The sequence below is a fragment of the Erpetoichthys calabaricus genome, chromosome 2 (assembly GCF_900747795.2).
Source record: "Erpetoichthys calabaricus chromosome 2, fErpCal1.3, whole genome shotgun sequence".
In the NCBI taxonomy this organism is placed as follows: domain Eukaryota; kingdom Metazoa; phylum Chordata; class Cladistia; order Polypteriformes; family Polypteridae; genus Erpetoichthys; species Erpetoichthys calabaricus.
The window spans coordinates 164333256-164356370 of record NC_041395.2 but is presented as its reverse complement, the minus strand read 5'-3'; the positions used below and the strand labels follow the sequence as shown (position 1 = coordinate 164356370).

The following is a 23115-nucleotide window of genomic DNA, read 5'->3' as shown; positions in this document are numbered from 1 at the left end:
AAATAATACAATCTTATAGATCATAATACAAGAGATGTATTTGAAACACTTTTGAACACAAAACCAGTGGCAGATAACTCTGTCCAGCCAGAGACCATCAACCCTGTTGAAGATGTCAATGAAGAAATTCACCTTTGTCACCAAAGCTACCGTTTGTCGCCTCTCATCACTCAAGCAGCAGCCAAGCTTATTAAGACGATGAGTTGTTTTTCCAATGCTCCCTAAGGCAACACACGTTAGAGTATTCAAGCAAAACCATTAATCTTCGTAACCGTACAAGAAAGTTTCAAAAAGTAAATAAAGAAAGTGCCTTCCAGAGACCATTAAATATACAAACAGATCACTTAAAAGGCTAAACTCGGTCATCAAAATACAATATAAGGTTTGGTAAGAAATGGCAACTTTATTGTGTTAGTGGATGTATATATCGAAACAAATCATTCCCCTATGCTCCATAAGAACCACCACATTGCTATTCTACTAGTGCTGCATTGCCATCAGAAAGACTCATCTACGGATGGCAACCTTATTCAGGATGTAGTTCAGTTAGCTGGACTATAGATAACAGGGAGCAAAAAAATATCCAATGTCATACACAAATGTTTGACTTGCCTAAAAGTACATAATACAATACAAAACGTCTTACCTATCAGGTAATCAACTTGCCTTAAATTCCCATTTTTAAAACCGTGCAAAAAGAAAGTTTCAAAAAGCTTTATACCACCCAGACTTTGGAATGACCTCCCTAAATTAATTAGATCAGCAGATTCCATTCATTCTTTTAGAAAACAACTTAAAAAACATCTGTTCTGGAAGGCTTTTAACTTAACCTAACATTCTGCCCCTTCTTTCAGTTCACCTCTCTGTCCAGATACTATTTTTTCATGCTTTTCTTCTACTATTGACTATAGTATTTTACTCGGGGTTGTCTTTTATTCTGTTTAAAGCTTTATTTATCCTGTATTTATCCATTTTAATGTTCTATGCAGAAAATATTTGTATCCAATGTTACATACGCACTGCTGTTTAAGTAAGCAGCTTGAGTATGGGAAAGGCGCTATATAAATAAAATGTATTACTATTATTATTACAATATTATATGCTAAAAAGGACACATGCTTTTAGATATTACTGCATACAAATTTCAAGTTGGGGAAAAATAACTGTAAAAGGGATGAAACTTTGTTTGAAAACAGAAAGATGTGGATTGAAAATGTTAAATCTCTGAGTAAGGTAGCTAATGTTACATCAAAGTCTAAGTTGGTCTCAAGTTTATGTTACAACCTGCTACAGACCGAGTTGGAAGAGGCAGGCAAAGAAATTGATCAGCCAGGAACTGAAACTGCAGCATCTCCTCCGGTCAACAGCGAATGTGGGAGCAAAACTGTGACAGAGGCAGGCGATGAGAATTTGCCAATCTCAGGCAAGACATCAGAACCGAGTATGGCCTCTTTATCCCAATTACTAACAACCCCACTTGTGAGTCAACAGCCTCACCTTCAACAGGATACATAATACTGTCTTGTGAGCGTGGAGAAGATGGAAACAAACTGATTACCGCATTCAGGGTGAAAATAAATGATGCAAAGGAGGATATAAAGAAGGATATACACAACAGAATAGACAATCTGCTTCAAAATATTAAAGACCAGGAGGTATGTTTAATAAATAACTGATGGAAAAAAAAGGTCTAGCAAGAACTGATGAAAAAATAGAGGAAAATATGAGCAAAACAGAATAAAATCAGAGTACTTGTTCACCTGGAAGAAGGTAAGTAAACATTTTACAACTCATATTGAAGAAGTTAAACAACTGACATCCACCATCTAATCTGAATGCAAAGTGACTGATGACAAATTAACTGTGTTTGAAGATAGACATAGAAGAAACAACACCAGAATCAAAGGACTTCTTGAAAACCTTGAAAGTCCAAATCCAGTCCAGCCACTGAATTCTCAGCAGCTTATCGCATACATGGATCAAATGCATCAAAATCTAGAAGTCTTATTGTCCAATTCCACAAACTACGAGTTAAAGTAGACAACTGCTGCCAAATGAGCTGCATTTCACAGAATTAAACAGCGCAGACGCAAAGCTGAAATCTGATATGGCCTCTTGTGTCCAGCCAAACTGAAAATGATTGTTGATGGCCAATTCTACATCTTTAGATCTCTTGACATAGTAGAAAAAGATCAAAAAGACTGATCCCAACATCATTTAAAACATGAACATAAGTCATTTTGTGTCCTGGTAATGCAAAGATTCTGCTTGCAACTTGGTCTACATGTAACATTTGCCTTAATTATACATTCTATTTCCTCTTTGGACACTTTTTTCAGTTACTATATTGAAATTTATTCTGTTAAATATACATATATTTTGGTAACCATTAAGTAACTAGTAATTTAAAATCTGCTTAACATATACGATCTGGGTAACTTAAGCACATCCAGACACCAAGCCATTACATACATGGCATTGGATACATAAACAAATAAAAAAAAAATGAATGCATATTCGTTGTGCCATAATCAGACATAAATTACTTTAAGTAAAACTAAAGCGAAAGGTACAATGAGGCCAGTAACCTTTGGCTTAAGCTGGCTTCCTTTAAAAGAAAACATGGTAGATTTTTCCTTAAAAAAAGAAGCATTTCTGCCTTTTCACCAGAAAATCTGTTTCTCTTTTCATTTACTATATTTGACACAGTTGAAAAAAGTCATTCACTGTCTATGCTACTCGATCGCCTCCTTGGCCAAGATGGGGAAATGGGCAGCATTCCTTTTTCAATACTGAAGGGCATATTTATTTCTGGAGATAGGGAGCATGACAGACATAGTTATTCTGAAATAAATAAACAAGTTTACAAACATGTACCTAAATAATTAAAAAAATAATAAATTATTAGGATGACCAGATTTGTGGTTAAAAAAAAAACCAACACACAGGATAACCCCTTGTACCAACCAAATTAATAAAAACCTGTGACGTTGAAAGTGTGATGTATTGGGGTCCAATAATGGGCATTCTGTATAAAGTGTGGTGCAGATGTGCTTTTAAAATCTCCAGCACAAGCTGTTCCACAATAAAATTCACACAAGTGTGCCTTGAAATATTGAGAGAATGACATTTTTCATGGTGATGGTGATTGTTTTAAAGTAAAGCTTACATTAAAACTGGAGTAGATCTTGTTTTAAAATCTTTTACAGTTTAGACGCAGGAGACAAGTCTTTTACAAGGTACAAAACTTGAAGCTGCATTAAATTACATTCCTTCACTGTTTTTCCACAGCAATTAGACTGTCCAAAACGGAAAGACCCACAATCTGTACCGCTGCACAAACAGTTTTGTGGGCAATATGGCAAAGAAGTTGTAAAAACTGGATGCCTTTAACATGTTCCTTTTCATCTTAGTTAATGTTTGCAGAGCAGTTTGCCCCGTGCTCCTAAGTAATGCTCTGTCCCAGCAGGCCGCCCTGCAGTGCCGACTGTGAGTTACTGGCAAATGCACGATATACTGATGGAATATTTAGAAGTTGAAGTGTATGATTTGCGAATTACAAATAAACAAAAGAACTGAGATCAGGACATCTGGTCTACATAATTATGATTATATTACTTTGGCAGCAGTTGAATGTGGTTTTGCAGCCACATACAAATTTTCTTCAAGAATTTCTTCATACATCTCCAATAATGAAGCAGCAACATCTCTGCGTGTGCAAATCCTTTTCTGCTGTGGTTTGCGGTTACCCTTTACATCTCCATCACTAGTGGACATCTTAACCAGTTGTTTCTCAAGTGCTTCTTGCACTTGTTTTTTTGGTATCTTGGTTAAGAATATCGACCTTTGTACCATGGACCAAGGACAGTAGATAGATAATATAGTGGCTCAGAGAATACGCCACTAAAACATATGGGAAATCTGTCTTGTCACACACCACACTTGCTAAGTAGGCATTTAAGCACTTTTTTATTCGATGGAAAAACACCTGCAATTGTAGATGAATGTGCGCTTCTGTCTTTAGTAAGTTGCTCGATTGGTTCAAGTAGAGTAATCGTGTTTTCCCACAAGTCCGCACTGGTACGCCAAGAGAAAGACAGGAAACTCATATTCAGCACCATGCGCAAAAAGAGTGTGCTTCTGATCAACCAGACTTTTCAGTATATAATACTTGCTGTTGGATCCTGCCTTGTGCCCTGTGTTGGCTGGGATTGGCTCCAGCAGACCCCCGTGACCCTGTGTTCGGATTCAGCGGGTTGGAAAATGGATGGATGGATACTTGCTGTTGCCAATAGTCAGGATGTCTTGCTGAAGCATTCTTGTTGGGGTATTTAGCTCTGTTTGTATTTCTCTCAGCTGCAAAATGGCGAGGCGTGAGTCCTTAAAATGAGTGAGTACTCATGTCCCAATGACAACAGAGTTGGAGATGCTTCTCTGACTCGATAAGCCTTCATTTACAGCACACTGCAAAGTGTGAGCCATGCAACCAAAACTTTTAATGCCACTTTCTTCCATAGCTTTTGCACGTAGAGCAGATAGCAACTCTGTCTTCTTTTTTCATAGAAGAGTACAACAACACGGCTGACATGCTGCTTTACTAATGATACCTGCCTAATGAATAAACTAAACCCCAAGGTGTTTTTTTTTTTTGAGTGACTGCAAGGGGGTATGCTAGCATGCATATTTTTCTGCAGCTTAATGTCTGCCTCATCACACTGAACAATAAAAAATATATTTATTTAGTGAACTAATAAGACTGGCAGGCCTGAATTATATCTGTCAGCAGTACTGATTAAAATTTACAAATGTAACCATTTCTGATGTCGTTATTTGTAATGAACATTGGCCATTAACAATACAGTTCCCAATATATTGTACATCTCTATTAGATATCTCAATTTTAATCCTTACCAAACCACTGCTTGGGGTTTTGTTTTGCATGTGTATGTCAGAGGACTGGGACTCTGAAGTGTGTCCTAGCCTCACTTGGGGAGGCAAACTGGGAGCGAGAATGAGAGCAAGTTACTTCTTATTTATCTTTTTCACCCCCACAGCTGTAAGTGCCAACATACCAATATGCTCCTTAGCCATAATACCCGACAATAACATGAAATCAAGGTTAAAGCTAGCTTATGAAACAACTAACCACTTTTACTGAAGACTACAAAAATGTCCTCAGAAGTTCAGAAGCAGTGTCTCTCTGACCAGACAGTGAACTTTGTAAGACGGAATGTCAAAGGTCTCGATCACAATCTAAAGAGGGAAAAAAAGTATTCTCCCACCTGTCTTAATGCTAAGATAGTATTTTTACAGGAGACTCATTTAATAAGTAAGGACCAGTTTAGATTGCAAAGATATTGGATTGCCCAAATTTTTCACTCCAGGTATACAAAGAAAACCAGGTGTATGTGAATCTTAATACACAAAATAATCTTAATTGTAGTATCAGATAGAGTATATGATCCTGAAGGGCAATAAGTCATAGTGATGGGTAATTTATTCAAATCTAAAGTAATTTTGCTAAATATCTATGCACCTAATGTTAATGATAGAGATTTTATACAAAATGTATTTGCATTTAATCCATAAATGAAAATTGAACAAAATTATACTGGCTGGAGACTTTGTGTTTTAAATCCAGACGTGTAGTCTTCAACTACAGTGGCGATAACATCTAATATCACAAAAACCAATCACACAATTTGTAATTGATCATAACTTATTAGACCCATGGAGATTCTTAAATCCAAACTCTAGAGAATATTCCTTCTTCTCACCAGTACAGTATAGTCATTCAAGAACTGAATATTTCTTTATCGATAATAATTTATTACCCACTATCAAATCTTGCAAGTATGACTCTATCGTTATATCCAATCATACCCCACTGATCTTCGAACTTGAATCACTATGCCCTACTTTCTACCCTATCGTTAACAGACGTGAACTTCACAGAATTCACCTCCAAACAAATTTAATTATTTTTCAGAGACAAACACATCCTCAGAGATCAATGCAGAAATACACTGGGAAACTCTGAAGGCATTTTTAAGAGGATAGATTATTTCATATCTTGCCCATAAAAATAAATTGGAGACCAAGAAGACAACAGAGTTAATCAGAAAAATGACCAGAATAGATCAAAAATATGCCAGGTCTCCAAATGAAGCACTTTATTGGGAAAGACAAGTTTTGTAATCAGAATTTAAACTCTTGACAACTAAAGAAACAGAACAGCTCATCTTTAAATTGCAACATTACTATGAACACAGAGAAAAGACTAATAAGATCTTAGCTCAACAAATCCATAAATAGGAAGTTTGCAACACAGTAACAGAAATTACCAACACAGATGAAGATAAAATCATTGACCATAAAAATATAACCCACAAATTTAGGGAGTACTATATGTCCTTATATACTATTCAGTTTAACAAAGACACAATCTAATGAGTTTTTTAATACATTACAAATACCACAGCTAGATACTCTTAGTGCAGGGGAACTGGACAAACCTCTGACACTCTCAGAATTACTGGATGCTGTAAACTAAGCATGTAGCAACAGGCCCTTATGGCTTCTCAGTGGAATTTTACAAATTTTCAAGTTAAGTTAGCTCCACTATTATTAGCAACATTTATAGGGGCTAGAGACAACAAAATTCTACCTCAAACTTTTTGCCAAGCATTAAACTACCATCTTTCCAAAGAAAAATAAGGAATTATTACAATGTGCATCATAAAGACCAGTTACACTTCTAAATAATGATGTTGAGATACTCTCTAAAGTTCTTGCTAAAAGGACCGATAAAATGCTTCTTTCTGTAATATCATAAGACCAGACCGGATTTATTAAAGGCAGACACTTATCTTCTGATCTTTGACGTTTGTTTAATGTAATATACTCCCCCAGAGATCTTACTATTATTGTACACAAATAAATCATTTTACATGGTCAAATGGGAATACCTATTCACCAAATTGCACAAATTTGGGTTTGGCCCACATATATGTGCATCAAACTATTTTATACCAGTCCAGAAGCCTCTGTCTGTATTAACATTATCTCAGACTACTTCATACTAGAACGTATTAAGGCTTGTTTATACTTCACGCTCAGAACACGTACGCGCACGCATCGTGGCTGCCACATGTTCCCAGCGTTCATTTGACGCATCCTCTGAGCACATCCTCAGAAATTAACGCAATGGTGCGCAAGTTGCAATACCAGCAAAAAGTCGGGGGGTGCAGTTTGATTAAAGTAGGACTGTGACGTCAAGGTCTCTGTTTACTATCTACATGTAACAGAAAGTCGCTATGCTGATGGATGTATGATGTATGGTTCAATGTGGTGAAGCAAAATAGCGACATACAAATGCATTCATGGTGCTTTTATATTCAAGCGTTGCATATTCCCCAATGTAATGACACGTTTTAAAAGTCTCACATACAATACCATCTTCTGTGCCGTCTTTTTTTTTTTTTTTTTTTTTTTGCACCCTAACAAAAGCTTCAGAATGTACGACAGCGTATTTGAGCCACACAGAAAAAAATTTAAGGGCATGGTGAAAAGGTCTATTTTGTGATTAAAGTGGAAATTTCTGCTTTAACCTCGTAGTTTACTTTATCATTAAAGTAGACCATCGTGTCATCTTGAAACCAACCCAGTTGTTAATCGTTGTTCCTCCTGAACTGACAATCGCCACACACAGTACACATTACGTTTATGTTATTTTCCAGCTCTCTGCACATTTAGAATCCTAAGATTTATACTTGATATCACTTTCATGATGAAAAGCTTTCTAAAGTATGTATGTTAGATTTTACAGAAAAGTCGTTAACTTCATTTAAATAATGAATACTGCGCGCGCACGAGTGAGGGAGAGGGAGACACACGCGTGTGTGAGAGAGAGAGAGAGAGAGAGACACACGCGTGCGTGAGAGAGAGAGAGACAGAGACACACGCGTGCGTGAGAGAGAGAGACAGAGACACACGCGTGCGTGAGAGAGAGACACAGAGACACACGCGTACGGGAGGGAGAGAGACACGCGTGCGCGGGAGAGACGAGAGACGCACGCGAGAGAGAGAGAGATGAGAGACGCACACGAGAGAGAGGCGCGAAAGAGAGAGACGCGCAAGAAAGAGAGAGAGACACATGCACGCACACACGCGAGAGAGAGAGAGACACATGCATGCGCGGTGAGAGAGAGAACTGGCCGCATAAGGCTGAGAAGGCAGTTAAAGAATGCACCGGGCTTGTTTTTAAAGAGACCGATTCGAGCATTGTTTTAACCTCGTTATATTTAATGAACACTTTTTTCTATTGAATTTTAACCTCCACTTCACTTCTGTTTACAGCCATCAGTTCGTAGCATGCATTGTTGCAATGTTACTTTTCTTGGTTGTTTATTAAATTACGGATTTTTCAAATGTTCATGTTTTCCCTGTGCTTAAAACTCATTAAAAAAAGTGTTTTTAGTGAGCAGTTCGTAGTGCTATAGCGCAAACTCTTGCAATGTTAGTTTTCTCAGTGTTATTCAATGTTTTTACATTTAGCCCACACATCTGATGACATTAAAAAATTGGCAAAGTCTTCTCAAGTTACTTTGGCTGTTATTCCAGGTGGGCTTACATCTGTATTGCAGCCCATAGATGTGTCTTTAAATAAACCTTTCAAAGACTGTGTGCAAAAGATGTGGCTTGAATGGATGTCATCTGGTCAAGCCCGACTGACAAAAGTTGGAAATCTAATGAAGCCCGACATAGAATTAATAGCAAAGTGGGTTCAAGATGCATGGGAAGACATTCCAGAGGACATGGTGCAACGTGCCTTCAAGAAATGTGGCATTAGTAATGCTATGGATGGCAGTGAAGACAGCACTTTGTATGAGAATGACAGCAGTGATGGTGATGACTGCGAACTCAGTGATGATGTCAATGTCTATGCTGACAACCTCACACCAGCTGAAGTTGAAGCTCTGTTTGGACATACAGATGATGATGAGGAATCCAGTTTTGAAGGATTTTAACTCTTTGTGTTTTAGCTTGGTTGCCGATTGAGCTAAGAGGATTGTACTCTTAAGGTATCATTGTTGATACCATATTGTTTTTGTTGAAACCTCTTCTCCACTTACAGAGCTAGTTTACTGTTTTTCTTTGAAATAAATACTTAAAAACATTTAACCTACTGATGCCTCAATTAATGTATGGTAATTTTATTGGTATTTATTTTGATTATTGAAACTTTCCAGTAGTTGCTGCATTTCACACCCTAGGCTTATACTCGAGTCAATAAGTTATTCCAGTTTTTCCAGGTAAAATTAGGTACCTCGGCTTATATTCGGGTAGGCTTATACTCGAGTATATAGAGTCGAGTATATAGAGTAATCATTAAACATCCTTTTTAGAGATATTGTGGCAAGGTGTCCTCGGAGTTTAATGGAGGTTTCAAGCAATTCACAACACAGCAAAGATAAATGTTTTCTCACCGTGATATCTTGCACTGACACCTGTTCAAATCTTCCAGATTTATGGAAAGTACACGGCACACGTATAAACAGTACAACGCTTGCATAGCAGTAACGTCCGCTGGAGCATGCATCGCGTGAAGTATAAACCTGGCCTTACTCAACAACACGATGCTGTCTGTCACCACTGTTTTTTGCAACTGCAATTGAGCCATTATCCATTCAGTTTTGAAATGCATTGGATATAAAGGGGATTACCAGAGAAGGACTACATGCAGATAATATGGTACTGTACATATCAGACCAACAAACATCCTTATTAGTACTCCTTAATGCACTAGCAGAATTTCAAAAGATATCTGAACTCAAAATCAATTTAAATAAAAGTGTGCTTTTTCTAGTGAACTCTCCAACACACTAGACTGGAAAAATATCAGTTTATTTATACTTCTATAAAGATGTTTTTCAACACTATTTTGCGATCAGCATGGAAAAAAATTAAACAAGATGTGAAGAGATGGCCTACCCTCCATCTCACATTAGCAGGTAGAATCAGTACTGTCAAGATGAACATCTTTCCCAAGCTTCTTCTTCTACTTCACAGCATCCCTATATATACTAAAAATCGTTAACTTTAAGAAACCAGACTCAATGATAACATAATCTATTTGGAATTCGAGATATCCATGCATTCAAAAGGCAACTTTGCAAAGACCTAAAGCAGAAAGTGGCAATATTTAATCTTTGGCAAACATCCAGGATTAAAACACTTCAACAATTATATACAGATGGTGTCTTTGCATCTTATGAACAACTACACTTCAAATTTAACTTCCTAGCAACACCATATTTCCACTACTTTCAAATGAGAAACTCTGATAAGCTACCCAATTTCCCACACCTACTACCCATTTTTTACTCCAGAAGAAATATAGAACAGTCTTGAAGACTCAAACACCATCTTAATAATAAATATATAAAAACAAATTCAATTCTCTTCCTTTCAAAGATCCAAGGGTACAGTGAGAAAAGGATTAAGAAATAGCATTGCATAGAACACACTCTAGTTCCATACTGTATATGCAAAGCATTCAATCATCAACTTAAAATCATTCATTGATCACATTTATCTTGTTTAAAATTGGCCAAAATACGTCCAGGGCAAGATTCAACCTGCGAATGTTGCAATCTAGCTCCAGCCTCACTGAGCCATATGTTTTGGGTGTGTACCAAATTAACATCATTCTGGATGATGCCTATCAAACAGTCTTAGCCAATCATGTCTCACCCATTAACACTTGTGTTTGGTGTACTCCCACATGGGCTTACAGTGGAGAAGGACAAATTGATTGTAATTGCCTTTACTTCACTACTACCACGTAGACTTATCTTGCTTAACTGGAAGAATTCCAACCCATCTTTTACATTGTATAAGTCAGTGGGTAACCGATGTTTTATACTATTTGAAAATTGAAAAAAAAAAAAAATTCTCACTTATAGGATCCATTCAAAACTTTAAAATATGGTAAAACCTAATTAATAACATTTTAGAATAAGCATTTATAGTGCATCCGGAAAGTATTCACAGCGCATCACTTTTCCCACATTTTGTTATGTTACAGCCTTATTCCAAAATGGATTAAATTCATTTTTTTCCTCACAATTCCATACACAACACCCCATAATGACAACATGAAAAAAGTTTACTTGAGGTTTTTGCAAATTTATTAAAAATAAAAAAATTGAGAAAGCACATGTACATAAGTATTCACATCCTTTGCCTAGAAGCTCGAAATTGAGCTCAGGTGCATCCTGTTTCCCCTGATCATACTTGAGATGTTTCTGCAGCTTAATTGGAGTCCACCTGTGGTAAATTCAGTTGACTGGACATGATTTGGAAAGGCACACACCTGTCTATATAAGGTCCCACAGTTAACAGTTCATGTCAGAGCACAAACCAAGCATGAAGTCAAAGGAATTGTCTGTAGACCTCCGAGACAGGATTGTCTCGAGGCACATATCTGGGGAAGGTTATAGAAAAGTTTCTGCTGCTTTGAAGGTCCCAATGAGCACAGTGGCCTCCATCATCCGTAAGTGGAAGAAGTTCAAAACCACCAGGACTCATCCTAGAGCTGGCCGGCCATCTAAACTGAGCGATTGGGGGAGAAGGGCCTTAGTCAAGGAGGTGACCAAGAACCCGATGGTCACTCTGTCAGAGTTCCAGAGGTCCTCTGTGGAGAGAGGAGAACATTCCAGAAGGACAACCATCTCTGCAGCAATCCACCAATCAGGCCTGTATGGCAGAGTGGCCAGATGGAAGCAACTCCTTAGTAAAAGGCACATGGCAGCCCGCCTGGAGTTTGCCAAAAGGCACCTGAAGGACTCTCAGACCATGAGAAAGAAAATTCTCTGGTCTGATGAGACAAAGACTGAACTCTTTGGTGTGAATGCCAGGCGTCACGTTTGGAGAAAACCTGGCACTATCCCTACAGTGAAGCATGGTGGTGGCAGCATCATGCTGTGGGGATGTTTTTCAGCGGCAGGAACTGGGAGACTAGTCAGGATAAAGGAAAAGATGACTGCAGCAATGTACAGAGACATCCTGGATGAAAACCTGCTCCAGAGCGCTCTTGACCTCAGACTGGGGCGACTATTCATCATTCAGCAGGACAACGACCCAAAGCACACAGCCAAGATATCAAAGGAGTGGCTTCAGGACAACTCTGTGAATGTCCTTGAGTGGCCCAGCCAGAGCCCAGACTTAAATCCGATTGAACATCTCTGGAGAGATCTTAAAATGGCTTTGCACCGACGCTTCCCTTCCAACCTGATGGAGCTTGAGAGGTGCTACAAACAGGAATGGGCAAAACTGGCCAAGGATAGGTGTGCCAAGCTTGTGGCATCATATTCAACAAGACTTGAGGCTGTAATTGCTGCCAAAGGTGCATCGACAAAGTATTGAGCAAAGGCTGTGAATACTTATGTACATGTGATTTCTCAGTTTTTTTATTTTTAATAAAATTTTGCAAAAACCTCAAGTAAACTTTTTTCACGTTGTCATTATGGGGTGTTGTGTGCAGAATTCTGAGGAAAAAAATGAATTTAATCCATTTTGGAATAAGGCTGTAACATAACAAAAGTTGGAAAAAGTGATGCGCTGTGAATACTTTCTGGACATTCTCCCTTCATTGTGGTCTTTAAAGTTTTGCCCTTGCTGTTTGGCCCTCCTGTCTTTCTCTCAGGAGGGGGTTGAATTCTGTTTTGCTAACTTCAGCTTGATTATATGTAATATTATCTTCTTTGTTATACAAGTTAGACTTGATTGTATGTAATTTTCTTCAAATAAAATAAAAAAAAAAATTGAGTAACTTTTAGATGAGTGAATGCATTTGCATCAGTTCCTATTTTGACATACTGCCCTGCTCTTTTTTGTTTTACTACCTGACTGATTATATTACAATAGCACTAGCATGTATTCTCTTCATGCATGAAATAACTTATTTTCAACAACAGTGTACAGGACTATTTTGTCTTGTCAATTATATTGAAGCAAGCTTTTATAATCTCTTATCATGATGTGCTCTGTAAAAGGCTCTATTAAAATAAGCTGGCTTAGAAATATGAGTGGAAATAACATGTTTATAGTTAGCAAAGTATATAAATAAGTTTACACAAGTAAACTTTTTTTAAAACAGACCGATTGGTATTATGACAATTACAATACAGCCAAGCATATTTTATAGACATTGACACACCAAAAAAGAAAATACTCACATAACCGAAGTAGGATTAGGCAGCATGCAGGCTTTGGGCCCAAAGTGCGTTGCTGGATATGGTCCATGAAGGAAACGTGGATGTCTTTAAAAAAAAAAAAGGAAAAAAAAAAAGAAAAAAAAAGTGTGACTTCTGGCCTTATTAAAACTTCTTCTTTTTTACTTTTCTGCCATAAAGATCAACTTTAATAGAATTTACTGATTTCTATTAACAATTCAAACACCTAAAAAGTGAAATGAAAAGTACCCTGACTGTATGACAAATAAGACAGAGATCTAAGAAATGTTGCACTTGTTTAATATTTTCCCCTTTGAATGTACTGCACCAAGAACTGAACGATGTTCAACACCCTTGAAATGGTTTTGTACACTCCCCAAAATTGTTCTTTGATGTACAGTAAGCAGATCTCTGACCTGCTTAGAATGCGCTTTTGCATTCTTTTTGAAGCTACCTTTCCACAACCTATGCCATACTGAAGAACCTTAAAAATAAAAGATATTATTCTCACAGATTAAAATAAAGCAGGTGATTCACTACAACTCCTCTAAGTTTAGAGTGCATAAACATTGCATAACCTGTTGAGATAACACATTACAGTCACCTGTGTGAAATGTCACTGACAAGTGGAACAGGGAAAAACATTTAATCTTAGTATTTCTGCTTTTCATTTTGTACAATATTTTTTTGACAATCTCCATTTGAATTCACATGGTATATAAAGTATGAAAAAAAAACTAACAAACAATATAAAAGTCAAAATCTAAGCGAACAAAATGTAAAAAAAAGTTTAGAAATATTTTTTCAAGGTACTGTTTAAAAATAAATGATAACATTAAATTTACCAATACTAAAGTAACAAATTTCTCGATCAGGAATTATATACAGAAACAGATGGTCAGCTGATTACTAAAAACTGTGTGTAACCAATTAATACAACCCAATTTTTAAAATTTGCAATTGAATCAATATATGTGCTAATCATAAATAAATACTTTACCTGTCAAAACATATGCAAAACTAATAGTCACTCATTTCAAACGTGCTCATTAGCAAGTTACTTAAAAACTGAATTTTAAAGAAGAAAGAAATGTTTATGGGTTGCAAAATTATAATCCTTTAGAAAATCTTGGCTTGTTCTGCTTTAGAAAATCTTGGCTTATTCAAGATGAACAAGCCAAAAAGACTAAATTTCCTTATCATGACAGTTGTCAATACTTCATTATTACTTATGTAACAGATTTTATAGCTAGTTTAAAACACACAAACTATTTCTAATTAAAACATCATTAATAATTTTGCAATTGTTGAACTGCAAAATTACACTAAAATTGATAATAAAGGTTTCTTCCTAGATGTTAATTTCTAAATAATATCTATCTGTACATTTTCTTTACAACCTGATACACTTTCAGAGTATATAAATCTTGTTCTACATTTCTCTTAGTCTTTTTAGGCCTCTTGCTAGTACCTTTTCATCTTGTCATTGTTCTTTGACAGGTGTGCATGTATTAGTTGGCTAGTCCAACAAAACCTTCATTCCAGCCAAATGCCTGACAAAAAGTCGATTGTTTAAACATGATTTGAACATGGCTGGTATTGAGGGCATTATATGAAAACATGACCTGATTGCAATGTCTTTCAGACACAGCATATAAATTATCCAAGTTTAAATGATCCCTTTGCACTTGTTTAATATTTTCCCCTTTGAATGTACTGCACCAAGAACTGAACGATGTTCAGCACCCTTGAAATGGTTTTGTACACTCCCCAGAATTGTTCTTTGATTTACAGTAAGCAGATCTCTGACCTGCTTAGAATGCTCTTTTGCATTCTTTTTGAAGCTACCTTTCCACAGCATCTCATGCAACATCTCACTTGGACCAGGTCAATTACTTGCTGCCATACTTTACCTTAATTTTTAAACATACCAAAGGGGCTCTCAAGATGGTAACCTAATAAGGATGTACGTGCAACATACAATAAGTGTGATTTAATTTTAAGTAATTAATTTAGTCTGTTTTTGGAGACATTTACTCCCATCTTATTTGCATCTTTGCATTTGGATCATTATTGGTATAGTTCTGATTTCATACAAGCATTGCAAAGACTAACAACTGTGTGGTGTGTTATATTAAGCAGAAGTGAAGAAGTTGCTATGTTACACTGGTAAGTCACCAAATACATCTGAACAGATGTACAGTGCTTCAGAATATGCACGTCCTAGGTTATACTTTGCACATATTGTCTTTAAAGACATTCTGCTCCAAATATGAAATGAATTTCATTGTTTTAAAATGCCTAATACAGTCACCTAAAGCACTGATTCTCATTTTTTTCCACCAGGGACAATATGTGGCTGCAGGTTTTTGTCCAGAATCATTGAGTCATTTTAACTCTAACTGATCTCATTTACCTTTTTTCTCTTCTCTTATTCCACATTTTAAAAGGCACAACAGTGTGAGGTTTACAATTATAAGACATTTACAAATATTTCTGTTTTTACTATAACTTTAAATGTTTGATATCTGTTTAGTTTTCCCACTTGATTATATCCTAGTAAAATTAACAACAAGCAGAGCAAGCACCCATTCAAACAAAAAAGGCTACACCTATTTCAGCATCTAATCTAGTAAGGTGCTTATTTGTAAATAATGGATTAAATAAACAGAACATTTGGAAAAGCAGAATGAAAATCATAATGAAAATTCCAAAAACCAAGACTAAATTATTTCCATGTAACACACATAAATGCTTAGTACATTCTAATACAAACCTTGCTTATACAGGCTAGGAATACAATTAAAAACAGAGGTTGGTTAGTATAAAAACCTGCATCCACAGGGGGTCTTCAGGCCGGAGTTCAAAAACCAGTAGTCTAAAAGTTAACCATCCAAAGGAAGAGCAAGATACCTGTAATTATCGGAGGTCACATCAGAAGCAGCAGCACTAGTTTCTTTCCTGGACATTGGTTGCTTTTTTTCTGGATGCTCGGTTGATTGCTTACTGCTTCTGCATTTCATCATTTGTCCTTCAGCTTGAGAGGTCCTTTTTACACTGCCAACCCTCCTTGGTGATTTGTCTTTCTTCTTCCGGGATATCATAATTTCTGTTTCTCCTGACATGTGCTCCAGCATCTTTGAAAAATGCTTCTATGTTTTTTTAGTGCTCCACACAATGCAACACCTGCTCCACCATGGCACATTGAAATCTACAACAGAAATTAACAGAACCACTTTTTAAATCATTTGAAACACATGGCAATGTTTTAGAAGATCGTCTGTAAAAGAAAAGGCAAATAAGCTGGTATATTAACAAAACATTTCCAATGATTTGGAAGGCAATTTTATCCTTGAGAATTGCTGAAGATAAATACTGTAGCAATGGCAAAAGTTTTTGCTCCCTAGTAAGTTAGTACTCAGGAACACAACCTTTGGCAAAAATCACAGCTGACAAAAAGTTTCTGTAGTTTGGAAAAACATACATATGAGTGTGGCTAACATGGGTGGCTGCATGAAACACCATGGGACTGGGGGACAGAACAAGGAGAACTACTACGGTTTTATTTTTAACTCTTAAACTATTGCTAAAGTCCATCTATGAGAACGGCTAGACAGTTACTGTTTTCACAGATGACTATAGTAAAACTCCCAACGGTTCTTACACAGCTTCATAATTTTAATTATATAATCGTTGACGATCATCGTGTTTTTATAAGACGTGGTTTGCATTAAAGGCACATTCAAGTATTTGTTAAAAAAAAAAGTACGTAATTGTGCATGCCATAGTATGGAAACTCGGCATCTAGCGCTTTACTATGACTACGGCGGAAGGCAGCGATAGCAGTCCACCGAACAGGCATTACTCAAGGATTCATTTTTACACCAGGAGGTGGAGTAAAGTAATTATTACCGGAGGACCTTTGCAATTTTAGTCCCGTCCGAATCGCTTATGCCAGGAATTTTTTTTTTTTGTTCCGAACCGCGTGTTCACGTCTCAGTAAAGATTACAGAGCCTTTTACCTTTTATAAAATTCCGTAAAAATAATGCCGAGTTAATCTTGTCATGTACGAATGTTAATAAAATTCTGTCATTTGCGCTTTTTGGATGGGACTAAAATTAGAGGTCCTCTGGTAATAATTATTTACCTCCTGGTGTTAGGCTCTATCAAGGCGATGTTAGTTTAAATCGGAAGTATGAACCTATTTTGGTTTTCTGAAAAATATTTTGGGGAAATTATATGAACATGCTGCCCTATCTGAAGAACATGCAGAAAGAAAGTGATGCCGCGAAAGGGAGAAACACACCGAACTAAGCAAGTCATCTTCCAGACAATCACCAGCTATACAGCGAATTACGGCGATTTCAACACATTGCTGTTTAACTTTCTAACTGCTCATCAGAATGAAGCTTAACAAGTATTTTAATGCATATGTATTGTACTGATATTTGTGTTACCCGTGTGTCCGTGCTGTTTACTGCGCCGGGTGATCCATCCAGTAAATTTTGTTCATTTGAATCACTTGTACATGTATTTAAACAGGCTACGTTAACGTATAGCTTATGAATCAGCCAAGAGTTGAACTTCAATAAAAGAAACTCACATAAATACATATTTTGGAATATAGTGATCTAACTGGACAATGTGATGTGCATTTTAAATAACGTGATCACAGTTTGAGATTCAGCGCCAGATTGTGGGTGTTCCACACAAAGTTAGTAATGACTGCAAATTTCGTATTTTTAAAGTGCTATTTTCACACTCACATTTATTTGGTATGCGATCTCTCTTGCTTGTTGCACAAATGACTTTTTAATCACTATTTTATAACTATGCCTTATTTGTTATTTACGTTAAGATTGCGTGCACAAGATGTCACAACGCTTTGCAGTTGCTCTTGATTGCATCACAGAGCTGTGGTCAATGACGGTGCGTGCATTGCCCTCTGTTTGAAACTCGGTTTTGAAGAAACACAACTAAACTTTACTAAAGTGAAGGCTAAAAACAGACTCAATATATATACATATATATATATTTTTGTTAAAATCAATACAAACATTAAGGAAACTGTCTTAGATTACTTCGTGAATTCGTATTCAGTGTACCTCTTCTTTATTGGACAAACTGCTGCCAGTCTGCGGCTGCAATGTAACTAAACGTAAAGATTCATTCAATCGTCATTTTTTTCCAAAAGTATATGATGGATTGACTGCCTTTAGCACTGAAATTTAAAGAAAAACATAGTAAAACTCAAAAAATGGTGAACAATACTCAAAGATAACCTTCAAGAAAATCGCTGCTACCTCTCTAACTCTTAAAAGATGGATAATCCAGCAGAAAAATTAGGACATCGTTGGGCACCATTCCCTGTGTTACCACAATTCACCTTTACATTCTGGTATGGTCTTATAGAAGTGTCCTTTGGTTTTTTTGACAGTAGTTTATGGTAATCTAGAAGAAAATATGTTTCCTGGCAAAGTCATTTTTATTCATAAATCCACTTACTGCAATTCAAATGTGCAAAAAGAGAAGAATCTATCCTGGCAATACTAGGCACAATGCAGGAAAAGGGCCTGTGCGTGGTACAACTTCATCACAGGGTTCACTCACACACACACACACACACACATACATACTCTTGCACTGGGACAATTTAACCAAACCAACAAGACTTTGAGAAGATGGGAGGAAAATAGGAATTGCACATAAAAAACATACAAAACACAAAAAACAAAAGGAAAACATGCAGACTCCACACAGACAATCAGGTGCTGGATTTGAGTAAAGTATACCAGATTGGTAAAGTAGCATTGCCAATTAGTCAACATTACAGTGCATCCCTAAACTAAGGACACAGTAATTATATTTTAATATCTCAAATTCTTAAATTAACAGCATTCACACTTACAATACTGACTACTTAACTAACTTAAGGTGGCAAAACATGATACTCCAACAGGAAAAACAGTACAGTATGGATGAGAAAAAAAAAAAAAACTTCTTTTCCTCAGCAATATTTTTACATTTTTTGTAAATCTGGCTTTTTGACTTACTATGAATGGAAATCTTTACATGCATAAAATTAAACAGAAAATTATTTAGAATTAAAATAGTACAGATAAACTAGTTGAAAGATGGCTAAAAACTTAGTCTACTCAAAATGTTATAAACTTCCACAAACATAAGGGAGAATAAATTGTGACATTAACAAATTTCTGAAATATTAATAGCAAGAGTGCTTTTTAAACTGTGGGTTTTTGACCACCCAACACATCTTCACCCGCCCCCATCCCCCCACCTACTGAGTCTGCAGTCTCCCCTTGTGTTAAATTTACGGAGGGTTTTCCCCACAATTTCAAAACTGAATTTCAAGCCTTGTATATAGTATGGGCGTCAAAAATGCCATAATTTGTGTTTTTAATACCAATAACAGTGAAATTGTATTATATACTAATTGAAAACCACAGCAAAAATGAAATCCCATTCAATTGCTTTTTATTAAAAGTACTTCCATAAATTGAATTAAACAATATTTTGCCCATTTCTATTACAGAATATGAAAAATACAAATACTAACAGTGACAACAGTTTTAAAACTGTAATATATCCATCAAGTAGTTACTCAGCTATCATTGATGGCATTCATAAATAGAAAAATGTAATACAGGGCTTGAACTTTAATGTGTGATAGACAAAGGATTCCCCCCAAGTGTTAACAACATGTGGGGGCATGTTTTAACCTTGGGGGATTCCACTATATGGTTTATACTATATTATCATGGACTACTGGATTTATCTTAACCGTGTGCACATAGTAAACTTACTCTCTGGCATTGTCTCCTCAGTAACTGAAAAATAAAAAGGGAAACCTCCCTATATCAGTACTGTTGAATTTTTGAATTCCAGGATATTGTCATTCAAGCTAACTGTTTAAAGCCGTTTTTCCAACTTGTTTTTAAAATCTGGTTTGTCAGAGAATTACCCTATTAGGTTTGTAATAGTTGCTGTTGTAAGATTTATTTTTTGCATCATTAGCTAGTTTAAAAAAAAATAAAGGGTAACATTTAGGCCTGTGTAAAAATACAGAGTTAACTGTTATTTTTAGTTTAAACGATTCAATGTCGATTGTAAAAGTCTCAAGATCAATCTTATGAATTTTTATCCTACTGATTTATTATATGTAGATACTGTATGACTGGTAAAGGGAGAGAGTTAGCCGATATGATGGAGAGAAGGAAGGTTGCTATATTGTGCATGCAAGAGACTAAATGGAAGGGGAGTAAGGCCAGGTGGATCAGAGGTGGATTCAAATTGTTCTATCATGGTGTGGATGGGAGGAAAAATGGGGTAGGAGTTATTCTGAAGGAACAGTATGTCAAGAGTGTTCTGGAGATGAAAAGAGTGTCAGACAGATGGAAACTTACTCACAAGTGAGGAGAGTGTGTTGAGTAGATGGAAAGAGTACATTGAGAGGCTTATGAGTGAAGAGAACGAGAAAGAGAAGAGGTTGGATGTTGTGGAAATAATGAATCGGGAAGTGCAATGGATTAGCAAGGAGGAAGTAAGGACAGCTATGAAGAGGATGAAGAATGGAAAAGCCGTTGGTCCAGATGACATGCCTGTGGAAGCATGGAAGTGTTTAGGAGAGATGGCAGTGGAGTTTTTAACCAGATTGTTTAATGGAATCTTGGAAAGTGAGAGGATGCCTGAGGAGTGGAGAAGACGTGTACTGGTGCTGATATTTAAGAATAAAAGGGATGTGCAGGACTGTAGTAACTACAGGGGGATAAAATTGATGAGCCACAGCATGAAGTTATGGGAAACATTAGTGGAAGCTAGGTTAAGAAGTGAGGTGATGATTAGTGAGCAGCAGTATGGTTTCATGCCAAGAAAGAGCACCACAGATGCGAGGTTTGCTCTGAGGGTGTTGATGGAGAAGTATAGAGAAGGCCAGAAGGAGTTGCATTGCGTCTTTGTGGACCTGGAGAAAGCATATGACAGGGTGCCTCGAGGGGAGTTGTGGTATTGTATGAGGAAGTTGGGAGTGGCAGAGAAGTATGTAAGAGTTGTACAGGATATGTATGAGAGAAGTGGGACTGTGGTGAGGTCTGCGGTAGGAGTGACGGATGCATTTAAGGTGGAGGTGGGATTACATCAGGGATCAGCTCTGAGCCCTTTCTTATTTGCAATGGTGATGGACAGGCTGACAGACGAGATTAGACAGGAGTCCTGGTGGACTATGATGTTTGGTGATGACATTGTGATCTGTAGCGACAGTAGGGAGCAGGTTGAGGAGACCCTGGAGAGGTGGAGATATGCTCTAGAGAGGAGAGGAATGAAGGTCAGTAGGAACAAGACAGAATACATGTGTGAAATGAGAGGGAGGTCAGTGGAATGGTGAGGATGCAAGGAGTAGAGTTGGCGAAGGTGTAAGAGTTTAAATACCTGGGATCAACAGTACAGAGTAATGGGGATTGTGGAAGAGAGGTGAAAAAGAGAGTGTAGGCAGGGTGGAATGGGTGGAGAAGAGTGTCAGGAGTGATTTGTGACAGACGGATATCAGCAAGAGTGAAAGGGAAGGTCTACAGGATGGTAGTGAGAACAGCTATGTTATTTGGGTTGGAGATGGTGGCACTGACCAGAAAGCAGGACACAGAGCTGGAGGTGGCAGAGTTAAAGATGCTAAGATTTGCATTGGGAGTGACGAGGATGGACAGATTAGAAATGAGTACATTAGAGGGTCAGCTCAAGTTGGACGGTTGGGAGACAAAGTCAGAGAGGCGAGATTGCATTGGTTTGGACCTGTGCAGAGGAGAGATGCTGAGTATATTTGGAGAAGGATGCTAAGGATAGAGCTGCCAGGGAAGAGGAAAAGAGGAAGGCCTAAGAGAAGGTTTATGGATGTGGTGAGAGAGGAAATGCAGGTGATGGGTGTAACGGAACAAGATGCAGATGACAGAAAGATATGGAAGAAGATGATCCGCTGTGGCAACCCCTAACGGGAGCAGCTGAAAGAAGAAGAAGAAATAAGCAATGTCATAAAATGTGCTTTTATGCTGACTGTTATTCAGTTCACTATTTTCATACAGGTACTTTTCTAAACACTTTCTTCTTATAGTTTCCATACTTGTTTATGGTATAGAAGTTAAGACGTAATGATCTGTAATTAACAGAATCCATTACATTTTTGGAATTTTGGTATCAGTTTGGTACAGAAATATCAGTTCTTGCAACACCCCTAGTGCATAATAGAATTTTAGGTATATAGCCACAATTATAGTTTGGTTGAAACCTGTGTGTGTTTGGTTAATGTATGCAAGACGCTGAACAACTGAAAAAAAGAGAGAAGAAACTGCAGGAGAAATTAATGTAACACCACAAAGTGTAGATGGTCTATCAGATATAAACCTATAACATTAACAGTTTTCCAGAGCGGCTATATTCATACATTCAGGCTATCCCAAAATGTGCTAAATTTTATTACATATGTATAATTAATAGCTGCACAGACAGAAGTGAAAATGTTTTACTGAAATTTCAAGTCTCCTACATGTAATTTATCTTTCACGGCCATTTCCTCAACCAGAAGAGGATCCACTGATGTGAGGAATGGGCCATGCATCAGAGTTACCAGAAAGTTTTATACAATCCAGCAACCAGTGTATCATCAGAGGGACTGTTCAGTGTCAGTAGGCACACCATTTACCCTCATAACTCTCAGTTTAAATCAGACAAAGTAAATATGTTGACATTTTTACATTTGAATTTACAATACAGGAATACATACAGGAGTTTACACCCAAAGCACTTTATTTTTTTATAAAGAGATTTAAATAACTGGTGTGAATTTGATTTGTTTACATTTGTGTTTATATA

At 36.9% G+C, this 23115-nt stretch overlaps 1 protein-coding gene across 4 annotated transcripts in view; it reads right to left on the bottom strand.

The window, feature by feature from the left end:
- Positions 1-23115, bottom strand: part of nadkb (NAD kinase b) — a 73549-nt gene that overhangs the window by 24461 nt on the left and 25973 nt on the right. For all 4 annotated transcript variants that reach the window (XM_028794734.2, XM_051922892.1, XM_028794735.2 and 1 more), the window contains exons 2-3: positions 16152-16449; positions 13242-13325 (exon numbers count right to left, since the gene is read on the bottom strand). In XM_028794734.2, coding sequence (XP_028650567.2) covers positions 13242-13325; positions 16152-16375 — 308 coding nt within the window. In that variant the 5' untranslated portion in view covers positions 16376-16449. The remainder of the gene's footprint in view (positions 1-13241; positions 13326-16151; positions 16450-23115) is intronic.